At 45.2% G+C, this 18984-nt stretch overlaps 1 protein-coding gene across 1 annotated transcript in view; it reads left to right on the top strand.

The window, feature by feature from the left end:
* The window catches only part of cacna1bb (calcium channel, voltage-dependent, N type, alpha 1B subunit, b), a 266657-nt gene that overhangs the window by 116095 nt on the left and 131578 nt on the right, over positions 1-18984 (top strand). The window contains 1 exon segment of the mRNA XM_065004677.1: positions 13098-13201. Coding sequence (XP_064860749.1) covers positions 13098-13201 — 104 coding nt within the window.

Here is an 18984-nt window from a genome sequence, read left to right as displayed (position 1 = left end):
CCTTTTTTCTCTACTGTGTTATTGACTTGTTAATTGTTTACTCCATGTGTAACTCTGTGTTGTCTGTTCACACTGCTATGCTTTATCTTGGCCAGGTCGCAGTTGCAAATGAGAACTTGTTCTCAACTAGCCTACCTGGTTAAATAAAGGTGAAATAAAATTTTTTAAAAAAGCAGGGTTGGTCCTGGTCAGTCCCTGAATGGGAGACCAGATGCTGCTGGAAGTGGTGTTGGAGGGCCAGTAGGAGCACTCTTTCCTCTCGTCAAAAAAATATCCCAATGCCCCAGGGCAGTGATTGGGGACACTGCCCTGTGTAGGGTGCTGTCTTTCGGATGGGACGTTAAACGGGTGTCCTGACTCTCTGAGGTCATTAAAGATCCCATGGCACCTATCGTAAGAGTAGGGGTGTTAACCCTGGTGTCCTGGCTAAATTCCCAATCTGGCCCTCAAACCGTCACCTAATAATCCCCAGTTTACAATTGGCTCATTCATCCCCCTCCTCTCCCCTGTAACTATTCCCCAGGTCGTTGCTGAAAATGAGAATGTGTTCTCAGTCAATTTACCTGGTAAAATAACAGATAAATAAAAATAAAAATATATATTTTTTGTATGGATGGCCCCAGCAGGAGTTGAACCCATAATCCTGGCATTGCAAGCCACACTATGTCTTACCAACTGAGCCACCCAGGACCACTGCTTGCTTGTGTATCTTGCATATTCCTGATGCACACGTTGGTATGTACATTCTGACAGTTTAAATTACCTTCCTCAAGGCACAAGACTACATCAGCCTGTCTCGCTAACCTGTAGCTAGCATTAGTCACCCTAATAGCCTTGACCACATGCCCAGAATCTCTCCTCTCTCTCTCTCCTCTCTCTCTCCCTTCGCCTCTCTCTCTCTCTCTTTCTGTCTCAGCATTTAGAGTGGTTTCATCTCACTGCATGGCTTATCTCTCTGTCACCTGGAGCGGAGGAAGCTCATTATGATTGCCTTATCCATATGAATCACACACGCACATCACCACCACCACCCTCATCTACCCACCACACACACACACACACACACGCCTCCAGCTGGAATGCAGATGTGATGCAGCCCCAGTGTGTAGTAGTACTGCGTTGTGCCACACCCCCTGCCAGGTCAGAGTGATGGTGTCCCACCCTGGAAGACCAGGGCATCTTTCTCTCATCTGTTTGTGTGTGTGTGTGTTTGTGTGTGTGTGTTGTGTTTGTGTGTTTCTCTCTCTCTCTCTCTCATCATTATGCTTCTACAGCACTTTTCCTACTTCAAGAATGCAACCCTGTGGAATTTTAAAAGCCCAGGATGGGTTTGGAGGGGTGCGGACGGACGGCTTGGGGGGTTGAATATATTTCCGTATAAACTGTCAACCTGTCTGCTTGAGAGACCTACCCATTATTGTTGAGTCTTTTCTGGAATTCAGAATTTTTTTCTCCCCATCTCTTTCTCTCTCTATTTATGCAGTCACATCAGAAATGATTGTCACCCTTGGTAACGATGGGCAAAAATAGACTGTATAAAATAAATTATACAAATACTGAGCTACTGTATATTGTATGCTCAAAATTATATTATTTTCTACTAATACAATTGCTCAGATAAAAATATGCTCTTTAACAAGTTTTTTATCTAAAAAGATAAGTGCCAAAATAAAATGATTGATCTCGTTAACATTCTACTTTTAAAAATTATTCTTAGGTTAAGGAGCAATATTGTGGCCTTTTTAACATTTATTTTAAAATTTCACCTTTATTTAACCAGGTAGGCAAGTTGAGAACAAGTTCTCATTTACAACTGCGACCTGGCCAAGATAAAGCAAAGCAGTTCGACACATGCAACAACAGAGTTAAACGTGGAGTAAAACAAACATACAGTCAATAATACAGTAGAAACATAAGTCTATATACAATGTGAGCAAATGAGGTGAGATAAGGGAGGTAAAGGCAAAAAAGGCCATGGTGGCAAAGTAAATAGAATATAGCAAGTAAAACACTGGAATGGTAGATTTGCAGTGGAAGTGCAAAGTAGAGATAGAGATAATGGGGTGCAAAGGAGCAAAATAAATAAATACAGTAGGGGAAGAGGTAGCTGTTTGGGATAAATTATAGATGGGCTATGTACAGGTGCAGTAATCTGTGAGCTGCTCTGACAGCTGGTGCTTAAAGCTAGTGAGGGAGATATGTGTTTCCAGTTTCAGAGATTTTTGTAGTTCGTTCCAGTCATTGGCAGCAGAGAACTGGAAGGAGAGGCGGCCAAAGGAATAATTGGTTTTGGGGGTGACCAGAGAGATATACCTGCTGGAGCGCGTGCTACAGGTGGGTGATGCTATGGTGACCAGTGAGCTGACATAAGGGGGGACTTTACCTAGCAGGGTCTTGTAAATGACCTGGAGCCAGTGGGTTTGGCGACGAGTATGAAGCGAGGGCCAGCCAACGAGAGCGTACAGGTTGCAGTGGTGGGTAGTATATGGGGCTTTGGTGACAAAACGGATGGCACTGTGATAGACTGCATCCAATTTATTGAGTAGGGTATTGGAGGCTCTTTTAGCGGAGAAGGTATGGTGGGATTCGAAATGGTCGGCAATCTGTTTGTTGACTTGGCTTTCGAAGACCTTAGAAAGGCAGGGTAGGATAGGTATAGGTCTCTAGCAGTTTGGGTCAAGAGTGTCCCCCCCTTTGAAGAGGGGGATGACCGCAGCTGCTTTCCAATCTTTGTTAATCTCAGACGACACGAAAGAGAGGTTGAACAGGCTAGTAATAGGGGTTGCAACTATTTTTCCAGACCATTTTAGAAAGAAAGGGTCCAGATTGTGCAGCTCTTTCAGAACATCAGCTGACTGGATTTGGGAGAAGGAGAAATGGGGAAGGCTTGAGCGAGTTGCTGTGGGGGGTGCATTGCTGTTGACTGGGGTAGGGGTAGCCAGGAGGAAAGCATTGCAAGCCGTAGAAAAATGCTTATTGAAATTCTCAATTATAGTGGATTTATCGGTGGTGACAGTGTTTCCTATCCTAAGTGCAGTGGGCAGCTGGGAGGAGGTGTTCTTATTCTCCATGGACTTGACAGTGTCCCAGAACTATTTTGAGTTTGTGTGCAGGAAGCAAATTTCTGCTTGAAAAAGCTAGCCTTGGCTTTTCTAACTGCCTGTGTATATTGGTTTCTAGCTTCCTTGAAAAGTTGCGTATCACGGGGGCTGTTCGATGCTAATGCAGAACGCCACAGGACGTTTTTGTGTTGGTTAAGGGCAGTCAGGTCTGGAGAGAACCAAGGGCTATATCTGTTCCTGGTTCTACATTTTTTAATGGGGCATGCTTATTTAAGATGGTGAGGAAGGCATTTTAAAAAAATAACGAGAAGAGGTCCATATCCTTCCAGGATACCCCTGCCAGGTCGATTAGAAAGGCCTGCTCGCTGAAGTGTTTCAGGGAGTGTTTGATAGTGATGAGTGGAGGTCGTTTGACCGCTGACCCATTACGGATGCAGACAATGAGGCAGTGATCGCTGAGATCTTGGTTGAAAACAGCATATTACAGTGTATTTAGAGGGCAAGTTGGTTAGGATGATATCTATGAGGATGCCCGTGTTTACGGCTTTGGGGTGATACCTGGAAGGTTCATTGATAATTTGTGTGCGATTGAGGGCATCAAGCTTAGATTGTCGGATGGCTGGGGTGTTAAGCATGTTCCAGTTTAGGTCGCCTAGCAGCACAAGCTCTGAAGATAGATGGGGGGCAATCAGTTCACATTGTGTCCAGAGCACAGCTGGGGGCAGAGGGTGGTCTATAGCAGGCGGCAACGGTGAGCGACCTGTTTTTAAAGAGATGGATTTTTAAAAGTAGAAGTTTGTTTGGGTTACAGACCTGGATAGTAGGACAGAACTCTGCAGGCTATCTCTGCAGTAGATTGCAACACCACCCCCTTTGGCCGTTCTATCTTGTCTAAAAATGTTGTAGTTAGGAATGAAGATTTCAGAATTTTTGGTGGTCTTCCTAAGCCAGGATTCAGACACGGCTTGAACATCTGGGTTGGCAGAGTGTGCTAAAGCAGTGAATAAAACAAACTTAGGGAGGAGGCTTCTAATGTTAACATGCATGAAACCATATAATAATAACAATAATGATCATAATAATAATAATAATGAATTTAATATATGTGTCATCAGATCAGATAGTTTTTTTCGTCTTGCTGCTGAAGGGAGATGGACCTGGAATAGCAAAGGGTGCATGTGGGGCAGGAGGATGAGGTCAGACAGATACTTTGGTCCAGAGTTGTGGATACCTTGGTAGATGTGAACCAGGATTTTAAACTCAATGTGTGAGCATATGGGGAGCCAGTGGAGGTTGAACCGCACTGGAGTGATGTGCTCACGGGATGAGGACACGTACAGCACAGTTCTGGACATAAGATGGAGCCAGAGAGGAAGCCAGTGGAGGTTGAACCGCACTGGAGTGATGTGCTCACGGGGGGAGGTGCGGATGAGGACACGTACAGCACAGTTCTGGACATAAGATGGAGCCGGAGAGGAAGCCAGACATTTTACGTGTTGTTTGTAACTTTTTTTTAAACGTATTTTGTACATAATGTTACCGCTACCGTCTCTTATGACCGAAAATAACTGCTAGCCATCAGGACTGCGATTACTCACCACGGACTAGCAGAATCCGATGCGAAGGATATACTGCTTTCTCGGGAACAGGCCCAGATCTCTGTGATTTGCTTGAAGAGGAGGCAGAAAAAAAGGGGCCAAAGGGCGGGCTGCCTTCTGAGAATTCGTAGGCAATCGAATAAACCCCCACTTCCGTGCATTCTGTGCGGAAGATTAAACTACCGGAAGATTAAACTACCAACGCGACATTAAAAACTGTAACATCTTATGCTTCACGGAGTCGTGGCTAAACGACGACACTATCAACATACAGCTGGGCAGAGACAGCAAGGGCGGTTCGTTGCTCCAGAGCCTTTCCGTTCACCTTCCCACTCCTGGGCCAGACTACACTCAATCATATGACCCACTGAAGAGATGAGTCTTCAGTAAAGACTTAAAGGTTGAGACCGAGTTTGCGTCTCTGACATGGGTAGGCAGACCGTTCCATAAAAATGGAGCTCTATAGGAGAAAGCCCTGCCTCCAGCTGTTTGCTTAGAAATTCTAGGGACAATTAGGAGGCCTGCGTCTTGTGACCGTAGCGTACGTGTAGGTATGTACGGCAGGATCAAATCAGAGAGATAGGTAGGAGCAAGCCCATGTAATGCTTTGTAGGTTAGCAGTAAAAACCTTGAAATCAGCCTTTGCTTTGACAGGAAGCCAGTGTAGAGAGGCTAGCACTGGAGTAATATGATCAATGTTTTTGGTTCTAGTCAGGATTCTTGCAGCTGTATTTAGCACTAAGTGAAATGTATTTAGTGCTTTATCCGGGTAGCCGGAAAGTAGAGCATTGCAGTAGTCTAACCTAGAAGTGACAAAAGCATGGATACATTTTTCTGCATAATTTTTGGACAGAAAGTTTCTGATTTTTGCAATGTTACATAGATGGAAAAAAGCTGTCCTTGAAACACTCTTGATATGTTCTTCAAAAGAGAGATCAGGGTCCAGAGTAACGCCGAGGTCCTTCACAGTTTTATTTGAGACGACTGTACAACCATTAAGATTAATTGTCAGATTCAACAGAAGATCTTTGTTTCTTGGGACTTAGAACAAGCATCTCTGTTTTGTCCGAGTTTAAAAGTAGAACGTTTGCAGCCATCCACTTCCTTATGTCTGAAACACATGCTTCTAGCGAGGGCAATTTTGGGGCTTCACCATGTTTCTCAGTCTCCGGAAAACCTGTGGTTTGAATTGAAGAAGAGGGCAGTCCATGAGCGCAGACCGAATGATATCAAGTTTCGACTATAAAATAAGATAATTTCCCCAAAATGTTGAGCTCAGTATTTGTATTTGTATTTATTTGACAAAGTTTTTTTTACTCATCTTTATCAAGGCTGCCAATCATTTCAGATGTGACTGTATATACAGTATCTACCTCTTTGTACATGCACAAAGTACGATGCAAATCCATTTTATGTGAGAGGAGAGAGGAGTCATTATAGTATCAGCCATGTATAGATGTCACCCAGTATAAATATCAGCCATGAAGCACCACAAGTTCATTTTAATATGTCAACCATTCCACTGCTGAATCAGGGTTTTGTGTACAGTGTTATGACACTAATGATAACATCACCCTACACTGTGTTCTACAACGTGCGTTTTACCCTCCTACCCTGCCTTTTATCCACTGTGAGTGTTCTTGTTGTGAGCATGCCGTTTAGGGTGATGAATTACCTGGCTGCGCCTTAGAGAGATAGTTCTACCTGGTCTCACCTCAACCGAGGAGACTTCCAACAACAGCTCTGTGTGTGAACAGAAACAACGGTAGCAAATTAAAGTCACGACAGAACCTTGTATCTCCCTAAAGATGCTTGGTTTTGCTTTGATAGGTAACTACAAGTGGCCTGTTAAAATGTGAACAATCTTGGTGAGGCAGTGCCGAAAAATTGCCCATTGACTTTGGACTAAAATGGTGACTGGAGGCATTATTCTTTTCAGACTTCATTGTTTCAAAATATTCAGAACCTCACTTCAATTCAGTCTAGTTGGATGAAAAGGCAGGGAAAGAAAGCTTTCTACCTCTGCAGCTGACATTGCATTTGCAAAGCTGCTGTAACAGTGTGTCTTTTTACTTAATTTTCACTTTCCTACATCTACAGTCCCCAGAGAGGCTGGGGGAGAAAATGAAACAGTGAAAGACGGAGAGATGGAGAGACAAACTAAGCTAGAGAGATAATGACAGAGTGAGAGAGAAGTTAAAGCGATAGAGAGACAAAGGGATTGATGGATGCTAAAGCAAGGCGAAACACAGAGGCTGATGCTGGCCATTTATCCTGTGTGTGAGCTGAGACAGTGACAGCTGAGGGAGACGGTAGGACATAATGTGTGTGTGTGTGTGTGTGTGTGTGTGTGTGTGTGTGTGTGTGTGTGTGTGTGTGTGTGTGTGTGTGTGTGTGTGTGTGTGTGTGTGTGTGTGTGTGTGTGTGACTGCGCCTCTATGGATCATTAGCATTCATGAATGTGTTCTGATCAGGTTACGAACAAGGTCCCTATGGGTTAATGACTGAGCTGTTAATTATTTCTGTTAAGCCAGCCTCTTCCGCTGCCAACTTCCCTTAATTGGCCAGTACAAGCTGTTGGTCAATAGGTGTTACTATTCTTTTTTCTAATCAATGGAGTCCTCACCCTATGGCCAACTATGGAGAGTAGGATTGATTCAGGATATTTTAGGAGGTTAGAGGGGGCACCTGAACTGGTGTGATTGATAGTAATGCTTTTATAAACGAATCTCAGGCCAATGTCAATACTGGAGGTTACCCACTGCAATAAGGATATTCTCTGCCTATGCACAATCTAAGGCTGTCTCAAATGGCACCCTATTCCCAATATAGTGTACTACTTTAGGGATGACTTTTTATATAGGGAATGGGGTGTCATTTGGGAAGTGCACAGAGAATTATGCAGTTATTTCATGGGTAACTAATTATATTAAGGTCCCTTAGTGAACCATTATAAACCGTTTGTATAGAGTTTACTTACCATGTATTAATCATTTTTCCTACCTTTGTAAATGTCAATAATCCATCTCTAAATAGTACGCATTTATGAATACTGTTGTAATGAAACTGCCTTTTTCATCAGCATGCTCGGTCAGCTAATGCTAAAGAATGCCCATTGGATTCCAACACTTTCCGGCAGCAACTCGCCCCAGTGATAGGCGTCGCATTTTCACAGAATCCAATGGGCTGTTTTAGCATCAGCTAGCTGAGCATGCTGACAAAAAAGGCAATTTAAGGACAATAGTGTTTATAATAGGGACCTTAATATAAAAAGCTACCATTTCACGGAGAGCTCATGGGTAGTTCAAATTCCAGGTTCTTGCAGACACATAAATGTAAGTCAACATGGAATGAAATAAGTGTGTAACACTACAGCATGCCTAGTTGGATTAGAGTCAAGTAATCTACTGTAGCGTATTGTACCAGTAAATACCTGTGAGTTCAGTGATGCTAGAAAGATTAGTGCCTTGCTAGATTGTGTATGGGTCCGAATTAAACAGCTGCTTTCTCAGAGAGACAGACAGAGGAGACAGACAGAGGAGACAGACAGAGGAGACAGACAGAGGAGACAGACAGTGGAGACAGACAGAGGAGACAGACAGAGGAGACAGACAGAGGAGACAGACAGTGGGACAGACAGAGGAGACAGACAGTGGAGACAGACAGTGAGACAGACAGAGGAGACAGACAGTGAGACAGACAGTGAGAGACAGACAGACAGACAGAGGAGACAGGAGACAGACAGAGGAGACAGACAGAGGAGACAGACAGAGGAGACAGACAGAGGAGACAGACAGAGGAGACAGACAGAGGAGACAGACAGTGAGACAGACAGAGGAGACAGACAGTGAGACAGACAGTGAGACAGACAGTGAGACAGACAGAGGAGACAGACAGTGGAGACAGACAGTGGAGACAGACAGAGGAGACAGACAGTGGAGACAGACAGAGGAGACAGACAGAGGAGACAGACAGAGGAGACAGACAGTGGGACAGACAGTGAGACAGACAGAGGAGACAGACAGAGGAGACAGACAGAGGAGACAGACAGACAGACAGAGGAGACAGACAGAGGAGACAGACAGAGGAGACAGACAGAGGAGACAGACAGAGGAGACAGACAGAGGAGACAGACAGAGGAGACAGACAGTGAGACAGACAGAGGAGACAGACAGAGGAGACAGACAGAGGAGACAGACAGAGACAGAGAGACAGACAGAGGAGACAGACAGTGGAGACAGACAGTGAGACAGACAGAGGAGACAGACAGGAGACAGACAGAGGAGACAGACAGTGAGACAGACAGTGAGACAGACAGAGGAGACAGACAGAGGAGACAGACAGAGGAGACAGACAGAGGAGACAGACAGAGGAGACAGACAGTGAGACAGACAGTGAGACAGACCGACAGACAGTGAGACAGACAGTGAGACAGACAGTGAGACAGACAGTGAGACAGACAGAGGAGACAGACAGTGAGACAGACAGTGAGACAGACAGTGAGACAGACAGTGAGACAGACAGTGAGACAGACAGTGAGACAGACCGACAGACAGTGAGACAGACAGTGAGACAGACAGTGAGACAGACAGTGAGACAGACAGAGGAGACAGACAGTGAGACAGACAGTGAGACAGACAGTGAGACAGACAGTGAGACAGACAGTGAGACAGACAGAGGAGACAGACAGTGAGACAGACAGAGGAGACAGACAGTGAGACAGACAGTGAGACAGACAGTGAGACAGACAGAGGAGACAGACAGTGAGACAGACCGACAGACAGACAGAGGAGACAGACAGAGGAGACAGACAGTGAGACAGACAGAGGAGACAGACAGAGGAGACAGACAGAGGAGACAGACAGAGGAGACAGACAGTGGAGACAGACAGTGAAGACAGACAGAGGAGACAGACAGTGAGACAGACAGTGAGACAGACAGTGAGACAGACAGAGGAGACAGACAGTGAGACAGACAGTGAGACAGACAGTGAGACAGACAGAGGAGACAGACAGTGAGACAGACAGTGAGACAGACAGAGAGACAGACAGAGGAGACAGACAGTGAGACAGACAGTGACAGACAGACAGACAGTGAGACAGACAGTGAGACAGACAGAGGAGACAGACAGAGGAGACAGACAGAGGAGACAGACAGTGAGACAGACAGTGAGACAGACAGTGAGACAGACAGTGAGACAGACAGAGGAGACAGACAGTGAGACAGACAGTGAGACAGACAGTGAGACAGACAGAGAGACAGACAGTGAGACAGACAGTGAGACAGACAGACAGACAGTGAGACAGACAGACAGAGGAGACAGACAGTGAGACAGACAGTGAGACAGACAGAGACAGACAGTGAGACAGACAGTGAGACAGACAGAGGAGACAGACAGTGAGACAGACAGTGAGACAGACAGTGAGACAGACAGTGAGACAGACAGAGGAGACAGACAGTGAGACAGACAGTGAGACAGACAGTGAGACAGACAGTGAGACAGACAGAGGAGACAGACAGTGAGACAGACCGACAGACAAGATAGGCATGCATACTTTTGACATTTCAGTCATTTAGCAGACGCTCTTATCCAGAGCCATTTACAATTAGAGCATTAATCTTAAAATAGGTTGCGACATCACAATTCTGTCAAGTACATTTACCCCCAAGAAACATTTATTTATCCGCAAAGTCAGTGCTAGCAGTGCGGTATGTTATTGGTATTTATTAGGGTCCCAATTAGCCACTGCAAAAGCATCAACTACTCTTCCTGGGGTCCACATGAAACATGAGAGTATGTGGTGAAGACACAGATCTTCTCCACGCCACCTGTTTAGGAGCGACCTGTCAGGCAGGATGCAATCCAGGAGTGTGCAGAGCCTGAGACGCCCAACCCCCAGAGGGTGGAGAGGAGGATCTGACGTGTCATGGTGTCGAAGGCTGCAGATCGATCTAAGAGGATGAGAACAGAGGAGAGAGAGTCAACTTTGGCAGAGGGGAGAGCCTCTGTGACACAGAGGAGAGCGGTCTCAGTTTAGTAGGCTGTCTTGAAGCCTGTCTGGTTAGGGTCAAGAAAATCATTCTGAGAGATGTATTGAGAGAGTGGGTCAGAGACAGCACACTCAAGTGTTTTGGAAAGAAAAGAAAGACGTTTTTGATGTCAGAGGGGTCGATTGATATTTATTTTTTTCTGGAGGGGAGCAACTCTGGCCATCTTGCAGTCAGAGGGTCAGGGAAGACAGTGGTCAAGGATGAGTTGATGAGGGATATGAGGAGTGGGAGAAGGTCTCCAAAGATGGTCTGGAGAAGGGAGGAGGGGATGGGGTCAAGTGAGCAGTTCGTCGCAAGATTTCATCTGGAGAAAGAAAGAGGTCAAGGCGTAGGGTAGTGGGACCAGTGGATTCTGTAGTCTGAGTGAATGATAAGCAGATGTCGTCAACCTTTTTTTTCTAAGTGGTTGACAAAGTCGTCCGCAGAGAGGGAGGGTTAAACAGAGAAGAAAAAGTGGTAGAGAGGAGTTTCCCAGGGTTGGAAGCAGAAGCTTAACATTTAGCAGCTTTAGCAGTGGATACAGAGGTAGAGAGGAGTTTCCCAGGGTTGGAAGCAGAAGCTTAACATTTAGCAGCTTTAGCAGTGGATACAGAGGTAGAGAGGAGTTTCCCAGGGTTGGAAGCAGAAGCTTAACATTTAGCAGCTTTAGCAGTGGATACAGAGGTAGAGAGGAGTTTCCCAGGGTTGGAAGCAGAAGCTTAACATTTAGCAGCTTTAGCAGTGGATACAGAGGTAGAGAGGAGTTTCCCAGGGTTGGAAGCAGAAGCTTAACATTTAGCAGCTTTAGCAGTGGATACAGAGGTAGAGAGGAGTTTCCCAGGGTTGGAAGCAGAAGCTTAACATTTAGATAGAAAGCAGCTTTAGCAGTGGATACAGAGGTAGAGAGGAGTTTCCCAGGGTTGGAAGCAGAAGCTTAACATTTAGCAGCTTTAGCAGTGGATACAGAGGAAGAGAAGGTAGAGAGGAGTTTCCCAGGGTTGGAAGCAGAAGCTTAACATTTAGCAGCTTTAGCAGTGGATACAGAGGAAGAGAAGGTAGAGAGGAGGGAGTGGATGGATGATAGGTCCTCCAGAAGTTTCGGTTTCCTCATTTCATCTCAGCTGCCCGCAGCCCTGTCATGTTAACATGCAGTGAGTCACTCAGCCACAGAGTGGGAAGCGAAGGTCGGGCCGGAAAGGGAATAATGAGAGTCAAAGGATACAGAAAGGGAGGAGAGTAGGGTCGAAATGGCAGAGTCAGGAGAGAGGAGGGAGAAGGATTTAGCAAAAGGAAGAGAGGATAGGACCGAAGAGGAAGAGTAGCGGGAGAGAGAGAGCGAAGATTCTGGTAGCGCATACCAATCTGGGTAGGGGCTGAGTGGGGAGGGTTTGAGGAGAGATGGAGAGAAAAGGAAACAAAGTATTGATCAGAGGCATGGAGGGTGTTGCAGTGAGCTTAGTAGAACAGCCTCTGGTGAATATGAGGTTAAACGTATTGCCTGCCTTGTGAGTGGGAGGTGATTGGGAAAGAAGGAGGTCATAAGAGGACAGGAGTGGAAAGAAAGAGATGGAATGAAATTAATTGAAGTCAGGCGTTGGGAGGTTAAAGTCGCCCAGTACGGTTAGCCATCGTCAGGAAATGAGCTCATCAAGGTGTCAAGCTCATTGAGGAACTCTCCAAGGGCACCTGGTGGACGATAGATGACAACAATGTTAAGCTTAAGTGGACAAATGACAGTGACTACATGGAATTAATATGAGGAGATGGACAGGCGAGAGAGGAGGCGAAGAGGGGCTGGTAGGTTAATGGTTAGTGCTTTGGACTAGTAACCGAAAGGTTGCAAGATCAAGTCACTGAGCTGACAAGGTAAAAATCTGTCATTCTGCCCCTGTACAAGGAAGTTAACTCACTGTCCCTAGGCCGTCATTGAAAATAAATAGATAAATAGTAATAAGAGAAAATCTCCAAACACACCTCCCAGCACTGCCTGGCAGAGGTGAAGAAAACACCCCCTACAATACAACACTCCCACAAATTAGCAAGACCGCTACCAAGAGCTGTTACACAAATTAGCAAGACCGCTACCAAGAGCTGTTACACAAATTAGCAAGACCGCTACCAAGAGCTGTTACACAAATTAGCAAGACCGCTACCAAGAGCTGTTATACAAATTAGCAAGACCGCTACCAAGAGCTGTTACACAAATTAGCCTGAAACTAATCCAAGTCCACAACGACAGTCACAAGTATAGTAAATCCGTCAGATATTGTACGTTGACCAACTGCAAACATTCGAGGACACCTGATAATCCTCGCTTTTACTTACATAGCTTTGTTTCTCTTTCTCTCTCTGAATGTGTGTGTGTGCATATGTACGTGTGTGCGTGTGTGTACGTGTGTGTGTGCAGGCCAATGATGCCTCGGGGAACACCTGGAACTGGCTCTACTTCATCCCCCTCATCATCATCGGATCCTTCTTCATGCTCAACCTGGTCCTGGGTGTCTTATCAGGGTAAGTCTGACCCAAGACACACACACACACACACAAACACGCAGTCACTCACACTCTCACTCACTCACACATTCACTCACACCCAAGGCATACTGTATTCCTACGGTTGTAGAGGGTCTATAGGGAGGCATGGACTTCACTTAACATACAAACCACCCTTTTTATTAGCTAGGACAGGATGACCACTAGAGCCACGTTCCCCTATACTGAACCACTCTATTGACAGGGTAAGTAGTGGGGGAGGTGTTTGTGGGGATATAATGTGTGTGTACATGTGTGTGCTTGTGCTCATGTACAGCGCATTTGGAAAGTATTCAGACCCCTTCACTTTTTCCACAATTTGTTATGTTACAGCCTTATTCTAAAATGTATTACATTGTTTTTCTCCCCCAATAACCAATTATGACAAAGCAAAACATATTTTTAGAATTTTTTTGAAAATAAATCTGAAATATTACATTTACATAAGTGTTCAGACCCTTTACTCAGTACTTTATTGAAGCACCTTTGGCAGAGATTACAGTCTTGAGTCTTCTTGGGTATGACGCTACAAGCTTGGCACATCTGTATTTGGGGAGTTTCTCCCTTTCTTCTCTCCAGATCCTCTCAAGCTCTATCAGGTTGGATGGGGAGCGATGCTGCACAGCTATTTTCAGGTCTCTCCAGAGATGTTTAATTGGGTTCAAGTCCATGCTCTGGCTGGGCCACTCAAGGACATTCAGAGACTTGTCCCGAAGCCAGTCCTGTGTTGTCTTGGCTGTGTGCTTAGGGCCGTTGTCCTGTTGAAAGGTGCACCTTCGCCCCAGTCTGAGGTCCTGAGTGCTCTGGAGCAGGTTTTCATCAAGGATCTCTCTGTACTTTGCTCTGTTCATTTTTCCCTGGATCCTGACTAGTCTCCCAGTCCCTGGCGCTGACAAACATCCCCTCAGCATGATCCTGCCACCACCATGCTTCACCGGAGGGATGGTGCCAGGTTTCCTCCAGATGTGACGCTTGGCATTCAGGCCAAAGAGTTCAATCTTGGGTATATCAGACCAGAGAATCTTGTTTTCCATTGTCTGAGAGTACTACAGGTGCCTTTTGGCAAACTCCAAGTGGGCTGTCATGTGCATTTTACTGAGGAGTGGCTTCCGTCTGGCCACTCTACCATAAAGACCTGATCGGTGGAGTGCTGCAGATATAGTTGTCCTTCTGGAAGGTTTTCCCATCTCCACAGAGAAACTCTGGAGCTCTGTTAGAGTGACAATCGGGTTCTTGGTCACTTCCCTGACCGAGGCCCTCCTCCCCCGATAGCTCAGTTTGGCCGGGAGGCCAGCTCTAGGAGGAGTCTTGGTAGTTCCAAATTTCTTCTATTTAAGAATGTTGGAGGCTGGGGACTTTCAATGCTGCAGACATTTTTTGGTAAAATTCCCCAGATCTGTGCCTTTACACGATCCTGCTTGGTTTTTGCTCTGACATGCACTGTCAACTATGGGACCTTATATAGACAGCTGTATGCGTTTCCAAATCATGTGCAATCAACTGAATATATCAATTAAGTTGTAGAAACATCTCAATGATGATCAATGGAAACATGATGCACCTGAGCTCAATTTCGAGTCTCATAGCAAAGGGTCTTAATATTTAATACTTATCTAACTAAGGTATTTTTGTTTTCAAATCAAAATCAAATGACATTTATTTATATAGCCCTTCGTACATCAGCTGATATCTCAAAGTGCTGTACAGAAACCCAGCCTAAAACCCCAAACAGCAAGCAATGCAGGTGTAGAAGCACGGTGGCTAGGAAAAACTCCCTAGAAAGGCCAAAACCTAGGAAGAAACCTAGAGAGGAACCAGGCTATGAGGGGTGGCCCGTCCTCTTCTGGCGGTGCCGGGTGGATATTATAACAGAACATGGCCAAGATGTTCAAATGTTCATAAATGACCAGCATGGTCGAATAATAATAATCACACGTAGAACAGTTGAAACTGGAGCAGCAGCACGGCCAGGTGGACTGGGGACAGCAAGGAGTCATCATGCCAGGTAGTCCTGAGGCATGGTCCTAGGGCTCAGGTCCTCCGAGAGAGAGAAAAAAAGAGAGAAAGAGAGAATTAGAGAGCATACTTAAATTCACACAGGACACAGGATAAGACAGGAGAAGTACTCCAGATATAACAAACTGACCCTAGCCCCCCGACATAAACTACTGCAGCATAAATACTGGAGGCTGAGAAAGGAGGGGTCAGGAGACACTGTGGCCCCATCCGATGATACCCCCGGACAGGGCCAAACAGGAAGGATATAACCCCACCCACTTTGCCAAAGCACAGCCCCCACACCACTAGAGGGATAGCTTCAACCACCAACTTACCATCCTGAGACAAGGCCGAGTATAGCCCACAAAGATCTCCGCCACGGCACAACCCAAGGGGAGGCACCAACCCAGACAGGAAGATCACATCAGTGACTCAACCCATTCAAGTGACGCACCCCTCCTAGGGACGGCATGAAAGAGCACCATTAAGACAGTGACTCAGCCCCTGTAATAGGGTTAGAGGCAGAGAATCCCAGTGGAGGGAGGGGAACCGGTCAGGCAGAGACAGCAAGGGCGGTTCGTTGCTCCAGAGCCTTTCCGTTCACGTTCACACTCTTAGGCCAGACTACACTCAATCATAGGACCCACTGAAGAGATGAGTCTTCAGTAAAGACTTAAAGGTTGAGACCGAGTTTGCGTCTCTCACATGGGTAGGCAGACCATTCCATAAAAATGGAGCTCTATAGGAGAAAGCCCTGCCTCCAGCTGTTTGCTTAGAAATTCTAGGGACAATTAGGAGGCCTGCGTCTTGTGACCGTAGCGTACGCGTAGATATGTACGGCAGGACCAAATCAGAGAGATAGGTAGGAGCAAGCCCATGTAAAGCTTTGTAGGTTAGCAGTAAAACCTTGAAATCAGCCTTTGCCTGACAGGAAGCCAGTGTAGGGAGGCTAGCACTGGAGAAATATGTCAGGATTCTATCAGCCGTATTTAGCACTAACTGAAGGCTATTTAGTGTTTTATCCGGGTAGCCGGAAAGTAGAGCATTGCAGTAGTCTAACCTAGAAGTAACAAGAGCATGGATTAATTTTGCTGCATAATTTTTGGACAGAACATTTCTGATTTTTGCAGTGTTACGTAGATGGGAAAAAGCTGTCCTTGAAACAGTCTTGATATGTTCGTCAAAAGAGAGTTCAGGGTCCAGAGTAACGCCGAGGTCCTTCACAGTTTTATTTGAGACGACTGTACAACCATTCAGATTAATTGTCAGATTCAACATAAGATCTCTTTGTTTCTTGGGACCTAGAACATATCTCTGTTTTGTCCGAGTTTAAAAGTAGAAAGTTTGCAGCCATCCACTTCCTTATGTCTGAAACACACGCTTCTAACGAGGGCAATTTTGGGGCTTCACCATGTTTCATTGAAATGTACAGCTGTGTGTCATCCGCATAGCAGTGAAAGTTAACACTATGTTTTCGAATGACATCCCCAAGAGGTAAAACATATAGTGAAAAGAATACTGGTCCTAAAACGGAACCTTGAGGAACACCAAAATTTACAGTAGATTTGTCAGAGGACAAACCCTTCACAAAGGGATATCTTTCCGACAGATACGATCTAAACCAGGCCAGAACTTGTCCGTGTAGACCAATTTGGGTTTCCAATCTCTCCAAAAGAATGTGGTGATCGATGGTATCAAAAGCAGCACTAAGGTTTAGGAGCACGAGGACAGATGCAAAGCCTCGGTCTGATGCCATTAAAAGGTCATTTACCACCTTCAAGTGCAGTCTCAGTGCTATGATGGGGTCTAAAACCAGACTGAAGCATTTCGTATACATTGCTTGTCTTCAGGAAGGCAGTGAGTTGCTGCGCAACAGCCTTTTCTAACATTTTTGAGAGGAATGGAAGATTCGATAGAGGCCGATAGCTTTTTATATTTTCTGGGTCAAGGTTTGGCTTTTTCAAGAAAGGCTTTATTTCTGCCACTTTTAATGAGTTTGGTACACATCCGGTGGATAGAGAGCCGTTTATTATGTTCAACATAGGAGGGCCAAGCACAGGAAGCAGCTCTTTCAGTAGTTTAGTTGGAATAGGGTCCAGTATGGAGCTTGAAGGTTTAGAGGCCATGATTATTTTCACCATTGTGTCAAGAGATGTAGTACTAAAACACTTGAGTGTCTCTCTTGATCCTAGGTCCTGGCAGAGTTGTGCAGACTCAGGACAACTGAGCTTTGAAGGAATACAAAGATTTAAAGAGGAGTCCGTAATTTGCTTTCTAATAATCATGATCTTTTCCTCAAAGAAGTTCATGAAGTTCATGAATTTGTTACTACTGATGTGAAAGCCATCCTCTCTTGGGGAATGCTGCTTTTTAGTTAGCTTTGCGACAGTATCAAAAATGAATTTCGGATTGTTCTTATTTTCCTCAATTAAGTTGGAAAAATAGGATGATCGAGCAGCAGTAAGGGCTCTTCGATACTGCACGGTACAAGCTAGTCGGAAGACTTCCAGTTTGGTGTGGCGCCATTTCCGTTCCAATTTTCTGGAAGCTTGCTACAGAGCTCAGGTATTTTCTGTATACCAGGAAGCTAGTTTCTTATGATAAATGTTTTTAGTTTTTAGGGGTGCAACTGCATCTAGGGTTTTCAATATTTCTCTAAATTTGCAAAAATTCTAAAAACCTCTTTTCACTTTGTCATTATGGGGTATTGTGTGTCGATTGATAAGGAAAAAATATGACATCCATTTTAGAATAAGGTTTTAACGTAACAAAATGTGGAAAAGGTCAAGGGGTCTGAATACTTTCGAATGCACTGTATATACACTCACTGGCCAGTTTGTTAGGCACACACATCTAGTACCGGGTCCGACATCCATTTGACTCCAGAACAACATGACTTCTTCGGGACATTCTACAAGGTGTCGGAAACATTCCACAGCTGACACAATGGTATCACGCAGTTGCTGCAGATTGGACGATGGGACATTCATGCTGCCAACAGCCAATTCTATCTCATACCAAAGATGCTCTATTAGGCTAATGTCTGGGGACTGAGCAGGCCACTCAAGTAACTGAGTTCGCTGTGATGTTCCTGGTGATGTTTTTCCACTCCTCAATTTCCCAGTGTTTGTGATCGGGGGCCCACTGGAGCCACTTATTCTTGTTTTTTGCTGATAGGAGGTGTGGTCGTCTGCTGAAATAGCCCGTCTGTGACATGGATCAACGAGTTGTGCGTTCCGAGATGCTGGTCAACACATCACTGTTGTACTGCGCCATTATTTGTCTGTTTGTGGCCCTCCTGATAGCTGGCATGATTCTTGCCATTTTCCTTTGACCTCCCTCATCAATGAGCTGCTTTCCCCCACAGGACTGCCGCTGACTAGATGTTTTTTGTTTGTGGCACCATTCGCGGTAAATCCTAGACACTGCGTGAAAAGCCCAGGAGGGCTTCCGTTTCCACAACTAGCTCTCAGTCTTACATCAACATTAGACATTCATCTATGTTTCTTAAACAGCAAGTTTCAAAGTTGTTCCAAAGTCAAATGTGTGTTTAAGATTAAGTTTAGGGATAAACTCTGAATAGTTATGCTAAGGGTTAAGGTTTGGGATAGGTTTAAAACAAACATCTCAAAAACGACTTTCTGTCGCTGGATTCGAACATGCTTACGGCCATACACCATTCCCGTCTACAATGCCCTAGCAAAACAAAAATCTACTTGAAGGTAACAGCGCTCGCTGTTGCCGGTTTCTACGTAATCTCCCGA

This window comes from Oncorhynchus nerka, linkage group LG19 (assembly GCF_034236695.1).
Source record: "Oncorhynchus nerka isolate Pitt River linkage group LG19, Oner_Uvic_2.0, whole genome shotgun sequence".
Lineage (NCBI taxonomy): Eukaryota > Metazoa > Chordata > Actinopteri > Salmoniformes > Salmonidae > Oncorhynchus > Oncorhynchus nerka.
Note: the sequence above shows the minus strand (reverse complement) of the source record. Positions and strands in the feature narration are given on the sequence as shown.